The 11,197-nt window shown below is 34.5% G+C and overlaps 1 protein-coding gene across 1 annotated transcript; it reads left to right on the top strand.

Annotated features, from left to right (window-relative positions):
• Window positions 1-3,299: 3,299 nt before the first annotated feature.
• LOC107792753 (NADPH HC-toxin reductase 1) lies at window positions 3,300-7,595 on the top strand. The gene is made up of 5 exons (XM_016614983.2): window positions 3,300-3,459; window positions 3,602-3,768; window positions 4,969-5,181; window positions 5,712-6,082; window positions 7,314-7,595. The coding sequence occupies exons 1-5, from the start codon at window positions 3,339-3,341 to the stop codon at window positions 7,456-7,458; spliced, it is 1,017 nt and encodes a 338-aa protein (XP_016470469.1). The 5' UTR covers window positions 3,300-3,338; the 3' UTR covers window positions 7,459-7,595.
• The last annotated feature ends 3,602 nt before the right edge of the window (window positions 7,596-11,197 follow it).

Genomic DNA, 11,197 nt, shown 5'->3' with positions numbered 1-11,197 from the left:
TCTAATAGGGATAAAACCCCTAGTTCTTCACAAGAACCCCAGGTAAGTACTGATCTCGCCCCATCTCCTCATTTCTACGCTGCGCTATTATCAATTGTGGTTCCTGCGATGCGATCTCTGTCTGATGAGGAGAATGAGGACAGTGAAGGAGAAGATTATGATAATGTGGTGCTGGTGAGCTTCATTAATGCTAGGAGTAGAAAGGCACCTCCCAACGATCAATTTCTAAGAGACTTATCATGAGGTTGCAGACAAAGGAAGAATTTGAGTCAGTTTTAAGGAAAAGCAAATAGGGAAAGAAGAAAAGGAGATTGTTGAAGGATGGGAAGATTGTAAATGAGAGGGTAGTGCCTCCAACACCAGTTGTCAATATTGATGATGAGGTGGATAAGGAACCTGGTTCCTTAGTTCGTAAGTCCTCCAAGAAACTTACAATTCCAACGTCCAAGAAAGAATCATCCGTAAGTGGTATGGGTTTGAGGAATGATGAAGGTGAAACATCTGGTGGAAAGGTGGATGACGAACTTGGAGAGAAGAAGACTAAAGAACTGGTTGAAAAAGTGTCTAAGAAAAGGGTATTTGAAACATCTGCGGAGAAAAGAAAGAGTGCTAGAAAATCAGTGAAAATGAAGGCTGATGCCAGTGGGGAGCCTGGTTCCTCCAATAAGACCAAGGTTGGTGATGCCCAGGATGCTAGCAAGGAAAAATTGAGAATCCAAAAGGTACTGTGAGGCCGTACATTTGCCCTTAATATTCTGAATATGTCAGGAATGCGCCAATTGGTGGAGATCTATAAATTCCAACAATTGGCACATTTGTTCATAAGTGAAAATCCCAAAGTATATGAGGCAGAAGTGTGTAGTTTCTATGCTGACTTCTACACAGTTGAGGATGATAACATTTATCTAAAAGTGAATAGTGTTGATTTTGTGATGGACACTACTGTACTGGGAGCCATTTTGGGTGTGCTTACTGATGGGATGTCCTCCATTGAGGGGGTCTTCTCTACAAATTTCAGAAACGCCATTGTGAAGGATAAGGCAGTGCAACAAGGGGTTATGATAGAGCAGACTTAGTTCTCATGGAAGTACTGGATGGATACATCACTCTAAACCTGCCTGGTCTTATGATAGAGCACATGAAGAAAGTAGCAGAGTTCAAGAAAGGTAATCATGGGTTGCCTTATGGGTTTCTCCTCACTAAAGTTTTTGAATTCTTCAAGGTTCCTTTGGGACAGGCTAAAGTAGGAACTCGCAAGCAATCGTTCTCCAAAACCACCCTTGAAGAGTGTGAGTGCATTGATAGGAGTGGAAGGGTTGGCAGCACTTCGACTATTTCTCAGCTGATCAATGCTCAAAATAGTGCCACTGAAGAAATAAGGAAGCTGAAGGCTTGGAATGCCATTCTCGAAAGTCAGCTCAGTTAGGCCCAGGGAGCAGCTGGATCCAATGGTGCCCAAAATACAGAGGTTACTCGCCTGACAAAGGAAAATGCTGCTCTCAGGAAACTAAAGGAAAGGCTGCTAAACGAGCAAGGTTCTGCAAATGCTCGCATGGACATACTTCTTAGAACCCTTGCCTCTTATTCAGCCTCCAGTGCTCCCCCTTCCAGTGCTCCTTAATAGCCGTCTTGTTCCCAGTGTCAAGTTCCTAGTGTCTGTCCTATGTTTTTCGTCTTAATTATGTTTATGACTGGTAACTTTTGTTGTTGTTTTTATTTTGTAGATATTTTGGTAACAATGGAAATGCTCCTTGCTTAATTTCCAAAAATTAATGGATGTTTCATCCTTTTGCCGTGTATGTCTTGCTCTTTTGCTCTGTTTTTGTCATAATTGTATGCACACATGTGACATAAGTTAATCAAGCTAGACTTATTTTTGGTTATTGCTTGCTACTGACTTTTTATGATGCCAAAAGGGAGAAAAATAATTGAGGGGGAACAAGCTGGGGAACAGATTCAGGAGGAATATAGGAAATTGATCTACCATTCTAGCTCTTAGGGGGAACGTCAATTATAAGTTTGTCATCATAAAAAAGAGGAAATTGATAGGTTATACATATCCCTGTTATGTTTTGATGATCTAACAAACTTAATGATAAGAATTAGATAAGGAACCTGTTACACATCCTCAATTACTTAAAGAACAACAAGTCACAGTTCGGGGACGTGGTTCAACTCTTCAAAGTCAAAGGAACAACAGAGGAAACAGATGGCCACCAGTTCCCGTGGTGACTGTACAAGTCAACTCCTTACAGCTGTAAAGTTGTTGTCTACTCACGCAACAGTACAAAAACAGTTCAGCAGTCGACTTTATGGGGAATGCCCTTTACCTAACTTGCTTGCATCATTCAAGTGATGTCACAAATGAGTTATTAACATCAAGCAAAGGTAAACAAAACACTTGCACATTCAAGAATCGATCAAGCATTCTCTCAAGTTTGTGTCAATCTTGCAAGTGATTCTCAAGGGCATCAAGAATAAAGAACAACATAACGAAGGACCAGTTTCTTGTATTGAGTCATTACATGTCCTTAGTTGTGTTGCACCTTTGTTAAAGCACTTTACTTGTAATTCCTACTTATCTTAGTTAGAAGCATTGTGTAGGAAATCTTTGTAAAATCATAAGCCTTATGTTTGTGTCTTGGCTAGAGTTAGTCAAGTTGTATGTCTTTGTAATAGAGTTATTACAAAGTGGCTTGTAATAGAGTTGTTACAAGTTAGTGAGGGATTAAGAGGTTAATTTCTAGGTTACAATAGGTTGTAATCTAAAGTTTGCTCAGTAGTGAAGTTGAAATCCTACAAGGGTAGATCGTGATTTTTTATCCTGTGAGCTAAGAGTTTTTCACGTAAAATTCCGTTGTGTCATTTATTTACTGTTGTGTGCGTGCGTTCTGTGAGAACTTATAGAGAACCTGATTCTCTACGTAGTTTGGTGGGCCATTATTTTCTATCGGTTCATATATAACATACCAACTCAGCGAGCATTGACATTTCAGTGTTTTGTTTACACTATCAAGATTTATAATTTTAATCCTCAATTATTGGTACTTAACATAAAAAAATTATGTAATTCCTAACAGCCAATGCCCTTCGATAAGACTTTTAAGTTGCACTGTAAATTTTTTATTTTTTATTAAAACCGCCAATGCAAGTATACTAAAACATATGGTATAAATCATGTGGCACTTTGTCGTTTTCTGTAATACTGCGTATTGACTAGATCATACAATATGACAAAAAGCACAAGGCTAAAAATTATTATATCTAGCTACTCTATTTAATCATTTAGATTTCCCATATAAATAGAGCGAAATGGCTGAGGAAGAGATAAAGCAAAAATGGAGAAGAAAAGCAACTGTATGGTCTGTGTTACAGGAGGTGCAGGGTACATAGGTTCTTCTCTTGTAAAGAAACTTTTGGATAGAGGCTATACCGTTCACGCTACCCTCAGGAACTTAGGTATGTTTTTAATTTCTTTTACTCCTCGAATTTTTTGCTGCACTCGTGTCGGATCTTTTAAAAATATAAAATTTTTAGAGAATCCGACACACACCCGACTGAATTTTGTCAATGATCTAATTAACTTCACTGACGTGTGCAGAGGATGAATCAAAGGTGGGGCTGTTAAAGAGCTTCCCTGGTGCAGATAAAAGACTAAAGTTATTTCAAGCTGATATTTACAAACCAGAAGAGTTTGAGAAGGCTATTCAAGGCTGTGAATTCGTTTTCCACGTTGCTACCCCTTTGTTGCATTCTGACGGATTTCACGTATGATGTTTTGTCCTCCCTCTCCCTTTCCACCTATGCCACTCATCCATCCCTCTTATCCCCAATTTTGATTGAGCTTAAATTTTGTGCACAGGCTATTAGGCCGTCAAATTTGGCCAAAGCCCAACCCGTTCAAGGTTGGGATGGTTATTGATCCGCTTATTTATTGAACTTAACTCATCTTGATCCAACACATCTTAACTCATTTAAAGTTGAGCCAATTTTAAGCCAAATTGATCCATGAGTAACTTTGTTCAAATATCTTAAAAATATTTTTTTTTGTTTGATATATATTATATATGACCATAACAAAAGAAAAAAATACCTTATTTAGTAATTAGACAATTCATACGAAGACAACACATATTAAGTAAAGGTTGAAAAGAGTTTGATAAGTTGGGCTATGACCCGAATTTTAGCCCATCTTGAACCAACTCATCTTAGCCCAAGTAACTTTTGGACGAGTAATTTGATCAGCCCAATTATTGACTCAATCCATTTTGACTCGCCCAAAATCTGTCCAACCCGCCTATTTGACATCCCTACTGACTGTGTAGAATTTATTTTTTATACGATAGGTTAATTTGAATAAATGACATGTCACTCTTAAAAGTAAACTTGGTATGGTAACAAAAAAACCTGTTGTAACCTATTAAATTATATTGATAGTAAGAAAAGTATCATACGCTATTAATATATACTTCCTCCGTTTCAATTTATGTGAACTCATTTGACTGGGCACGGAGTTTAAGAAAAGAGAGAAGACTTTTAAATTTATGGTGTAAAATGAGTCACATATATTTTGTGTGGCTATAAATCATTGCATAAAGGTAAATTATTTCCAAATAGGGAAAGAGTTCATTCTTTTTGGCACGGATTAAAAAAGAAATAGGTTCACATAAATTGAAACGGGGAGTATAACTTAAATCCATTGTGATTTGGTGGGGATGTGGCTTCCTCAGCACCATTCATGAGTTCAATGGACTCAAAACTAAAAATCCCAAATATTAACTCATCAAATTTAAATGTTCAATCCGGTAACTAGCCCCTATTATATATAGTTACTACTAGGATTTGTTTAAGACTACAAGAAATTGACAAAAGAAGGAAAAGATCAAATATTATGGAATTTTTTTCTTTTTCTTCTCTTTTTTTTTTTTTAATAATTTAGTTTTTTGTTTTTGGGGTCTTATGATACAGTACAAAAATAGAACTGAGGCTACAATTGCTGCAGTGAAGAAAATTGGAATGAGTTGCCTTAAATCTGGGACAGTAAAGAAGCTTATCTATACTGCCTCAGTGGTTGCTGCTTCTCCATTGAAGGATGATGGGACTAATTTCAAGGATTTGATGGATGAAACGTGTTGGACACCTCTCAATTTCTCAAATCCTTATGCCGATCAGGGGCTTAGGGTGAGCCTAATGTATTTATTTACCTTCCTATATGCTGCAATAAAGCTCTTATTGCTGCAATAAAATACTTTTTTGAAACGCAATTTTGAGAAAAATATACTTAAAAATATTTTTTAAGAGCTTGATCAGACATTAATTGCTGCTCAAAATTGTTTTTCAAATTCATTAGTCAAATATAAACTGTTTCTTACCGCAAGTACTTTTGAGAAAAACATTTCTCAAAATAAGTTGATTTTAAAAGTTTGGCTAAACAGGCTATTAATATCATTTTTATCAAATTAGTAATTAATATAATGCTTATTCACTAAAATTTACTTGTAATTACATTAAAAATGACATGTCAAACTTTTTTATAATTTTTGCAATATCAGTACATTTTAACATGTATCGGGTTAATGCTATATCTAGTAATTTAGCCAATTAATAGTTATGATGAAATGTTTACTGTAGTTATCTTATAAGTTAGTGATATGATTATGTAAATATCGTTATAATATCAGTGCATATAACTTAACTCTTTATAATAATAGGATTATGTAGAGTCAAAGATGCTAGCTGAGAAAGAAATGTTGAACTTTGGGAAGGAGGATATGGAGGTAGTGACGTTATGTTGCGGTCTTGTGGGTGGAGACACTTACTTACCTTATACCCCAACAAGTACTGCCTTATTCTTGTCACTGTTGAGCCCTCAAGAGAAAAGTCTCTATAATACACTCAAGTTTTTAGAAGAGCTTATAGGAAAAGTGCCAATTGTGCATATTGAAGATGTATGTGAAGCTCACTTGTTCTCCATCAAAGCTGCAGTCAATGGCCGTTTCTTGTTGGCTAGCTCCTTTGTTTCTTCTGCAGAGATTGGCTGTTATTACCAACGGAATTATCCAGAGTTTAATCTCAACCAAGAGTAAGATCGTCAAACCTTTCATTGTCCATTAATTTTAAGTTTTATGCATCGATAGTCTTATAAGTGAATAGAAACCTGTGTGACTTAGATTACGGGTTCAAGCCGTGAAATCAGCCATTGATACTTGTATCAGGGTAGGTTTCCTATATCACACCCCTTATGATACAACCCTTCCCCGGACCCTGCGTGAGCACGGATGCTTCGTGTACCGGGTTGCCCTATTTTTAGTATTAAAAGTATTTGCACACTCAAGTCCCTTGTGAAGTAACTACAATATAAGTTTATATGATTTAATTAGCTGTGACTTGATAAAAAGTGTAACTAACTTTAGAGGCAGATTCAACATTTGAACTTAATGGATTTTTGGTTCTAAGACAGTAATCTCAAGTGTTAGTAATTGAGTTTTGAATTTAATTTTTGTACATGTTAGTAAATTTCTTTACACTTATAAAGGGTTTGGGTACTCAAAACTATTGGATTTTATCGAATTCATATATTAGAACCTGTTATGAATGAAAATAACCTTATGAAGGGCACATTGGGAAAATTAGAAAATTATATGTGGAACCGAAGATAGGGACACGCGAGGAAGGAAATGGGCAAATGAAAAACTAGTAAAGGTTAGGTGAAATTAGGTATGCTATGTTGTTGACATAGTAAAGGTTTGTCGTCTATTTCTTATTTCATATTCTGTATCCTCTGCTTCTCATCCCCTTCTTTTAGGTTACTATTCTTCTATCCTGCTATAACTTTTTCAATATTTTGGTTATGAATTTGAATAATCAGTCTTCCTTTATAATTGTGAGTGTTTATGTATTTGGAGGCTGTTACAGAGCCTACCTCCACCCTAAAATTAGATATAATGTCTATATATATATATATATATATAAAACTTGTTAACTCCTTATGCATTACTTACTTCCTTTGCCTCAAACATAGTGTCATTCTAAGGTCAATAAATGACAAAATAATTTAGAGGTAAATACGGGTGTACTATTAGTTTCATTGAAATTTTATTTTCAATATTTAGAATTTAATTCAAATTTTAAACACGATGAATTTTTTGCATTTAAAATATTTAAGAAGATTTAGTGAAAGAAATTCAAATTTGAGTAGTCCGAAGAATATGAATTTGAATTGCATATGGAGAGAACCTACTCTATCTTGAATGGAATTTTTTCTAATTATGTTTTTTCCTCTTAATTCCTTCGGCAAAAATTTCTCATTCCAGGTACTTGAATGACCCCAAGAGAGAAATTAAATGGGGATCGAAAAAGCTTGTTGACAACGGTTTCGTGTACAAGTATGGGATGAAGGAGATATTGGATGATAGCGTTAGTTGTGCCAGAAAAAATGGCACCTTTCAGCAACAATGAAGCACCTCGTGCATTCAAAGGCGGATCTAGAATTTAAAATTTATAGGTTCCTATAATGATCTCAAATTTATATATAATAACAATTGGATTCACAGTTTAATTTTTATAAATATTTAATAAACTTTTTAATATATATACAAGGTATGAGTGAGCAAAAGCTACGTACGTAATGCTTTGGATTCACCCCTATGCGACTCGAAGTTTCATAGTTGACGCGAGTTTTCAAGTAATTGCTCTGGTAATAACAAATGCGGCCCTCCGGGTCGTATTGATTGTCTAGACTCTATTGTTAGGCTTCCTAAGGCAGCTTAATAGATTGATTTCTCCATTGAATTTCTTTGGTTAAAGTGTAACAATAACTTTCGTGTCTAGAAAATAATCAAGATAAAGACAAGAAAAATGTAACAGTATTATGAAATAAAAATAATTTAGTAAAACATGAACAAAATATATTGTTATGAAATAAAAACAATTTAGTAAAGCATGAACAAGAAATGAAGATAGAGAGAAAGAAGAAATTTTCTTTTTCAATTGTATATATTTATTCCTATCTATTACAAGGCCTTTATATATGCATGAAAAGTGAAGAATCACTATTGCAAAATATGTCATTGAACATGTCATTAAGCATTTGAGAGGAAGATCATGGAGGAGGTTATGGAGTTACAATCATAACTCCATAATTATTAGAGTATTGGGAGTTATGGAGATAATGGAGAAGAGTAAACGTCCACTAGAATTTAATTTTCTTATAACACTCCCCCTTGGATGTCCATAGATAATGTGCCTTGTTAAAACCTTATTAGAAAAAATCTTATGGGAAAAAAATCATAATGAAGGAAAAAGAGTACACATGTCTAGAAATACGCTTTTTGGTTGCCTCGTTAAAAATTTTACAAGAAAAACCCTATGGGACAAAATCTTGTAAGGAAAAAAGTGTACAACATGTATTAACTCCCCCTGATGAGAGCATCAATTCATATCCCTGAGCCTTCGCATCACAATTTTGTACATTAGTTTCTTGAAGGTTGATGTCGGTAGAGATTTGGTGAACAAATCAGTCATACTATTACTTGAACGAATCTGTTGCACATTGATATCACCATTCTTTTGAAGATCATATGTGAAAAATAACTTTAGTGAAATGTGCCTTGTCATATCTCCTTTTATGAATCCTCCTTTCAATTGGGCTATGCATGCTGCATTGTCTTTATACAAAATTGTGGGTAGTTTATCACGCTTCAAACTACATTTGTCTCAAATAAGATGTATTATAGACCTCGACCATACACATTCTCAACTTGCTTCATGAATAGCAATTATCTCAGCATGATTAGATGAAGTAGTCATTGATTGCTTAGTCGATCGCTAAGATATGGTAGTGCCTCCCATGTAAACACATAGCCATAAAATAAGCCCAAATCGGTAGTCCCTTCTAGATACCGCAATATTTGTTTGATTCCATTCCAATGTCTCCTTGTAGGAGCAAAGCTATATCTTGCTAAGACATTAACTGAAAAATTTATGTCAGGCCTTGTAGTGTTAGCAAGATACATTAGTGCACCAATTGCACTAAGATATGGTACTTCAGGACCAAAAGGTTGTTCATTATTTTCATGAGGTCAGAATGGATGTTTTATTTATATCGAGTGATCTCACAACCATCGGGGTACTCAATAGATGTGCTTTATCTATATAGAATCGCTTTAAAATATTTTCAGTGTATGTTTATTGATGGACAAAAATTTCATATTTTATATACTCAATTTGTAGACCACGATAAAATTTTATCTTTCCAATATCTTTCATTTTAAATTCTTTCTTAAACAGTCTACTGCTTTAGGAAGCTCCCCAAGAGTTTTAATGATATTTAAATCATCAACATACACGGCGGTTATAACAAATTCAGATCGTTTTATAAAGACACAAGGACAAATTGAATCATTCTTGTACCCTTCTTTCAACAGGTACTCACTCAGGCGATTATACTGCATGCGCCCTGATTGTTTCAATCCGTATAAGGATTTTTGAAACTTTATTTAATAAATTTCTTGGAAACCTTAATATACTTCAGAACAATTTAAATCCTTCAATGATTTCCATTATACGTATATCAAGTTTTTCATGTATTACCAGATTAAAACCTGAAATGACTACATCAACCACAGGAGAATATGTCTATATATAATCAATGTGAGGATATTTACAAATCTTCTTATGACACAAGTCGTCTTTGCATATTTATACCTCCACTGGCTTTATACTTTCAGGTGTTGGGACTATCCGTCCAACTTCATATTTTTTAGGTGAAATCAATCTTGATTGCGTATTTTTTATTTTGGCCAATTATTTATTTGTCTACATTCCATGACAGATTTGATCTCAAGATCCTCGTGAATATTAATAATATTGAGCGTTATATTATATTAACAACATCGTTGACGATCATTCTATATCGGTTTCATTATTACCCAATAAAGACATAACTTACTGAGATCTCTTTATCTCATTATTTTCAGGTATCTGAGCCTCTCTCATGAGGTCTTATGAAGTGTTATGTCGTGGTGCTCTTCTAGAGTACTTGCCTCCTTATTATGACCATCTTGAACATTTGCTCATCTCCTTCTTCAAGGAGTTTCATCTTTAGAACCGATTAGTCTATTACACTATATGCGTGCCATAAAATATGTCCATCAAAGACGTTATTCTATTTGGAGCATTAACAGCTGAAATATAACATTTAGCTTTGGGTCAACAAATGCGTCTGCAATAATTTGCAAATGAATTATCACTTGAACTTCAAGTTCATATTTTTTTTATACGAGGATCTATATGTATTCATAATAATTCATTCCACGTATTGCTTTCTCAGCTGCCCATTTTCTCCCCCTAATATTGGGATCACCAACAAATTTCAACCTTCTTTGGGAACCCATCTTTGTGCATTGTGGTGGCATAATTAAATCATATAATACATTCATATTTCTAGATGGAAATTATTTGGTTCCTGACCCTGAACCGATTGTGATAGGGAGAAATTTTCATAACTTGGCTAGATGCATACAAATGCTGTTCTATATTAAATAATATATCTCACACCAAATTTTATTTTGGGGGTTTTGTTCTCATAACCAATAGTTTAGCTATAATTTGAGGCATACAATTTTTGCTAAACCAACTTGAATTTAAACTAGTATTATCAAGATAAATCATCATAATTTATATTCTGAAACTTTGCTCTAATAATTTGTGCAAGTAACCTTGCAAAAGTCAAATTGCAAGTTGAACAAATGCACATGTGACCATAGAATAGATACATCTATTAAAATCATATAATAATAAAAGGTCCACATGGCAGGTGACTAGACTCATATATTTATCACCTTTTATTTGCTCTAAAAATCAAGGGATTCAATCCCAATATTAACTGGTATATCATGAGAATAAGCAACATAAGAGAATTCTTGAATAATCTTCTATTTCTTCAATATATGCCAATGTGAATTCTCAATCAATTTTTCGCATCATAATTGAACCGAGATGGTCAACCAGTCATGCCAACTAATATTTATTGCAGTAAACTTCTAGTTTACTTGTGGCATATTATTCCATCATCATACTTATACTTGTGTAGTACAAATAGAAAAAAATCGGGTAACCTTTCATATTTACCCGGTATGATTAAAGAAATATGAAAACATTCAATCTTCCTTTCAGTTATAGTCTCAATATGCCAACC

Source organism: Nicotiana tabacum, chromosome 23 (assembly GCF_000715075.1).
Source record: "Nicotiana tabacum cultivar K326 chromosome 23, ASM71507v2, whole genome shotgun sequence".
In the NCBI taxonomy this organism is placed as follows: Eukaryota; Viridiplantae; Streptophyta; class Magnoliopsida; order Solanales; family Solanaceae; genus Nicotiana; species Nicotiana tabacum.
This window is presented reverse-complemented; position numbering and strand designations above follow the sequence as displayed.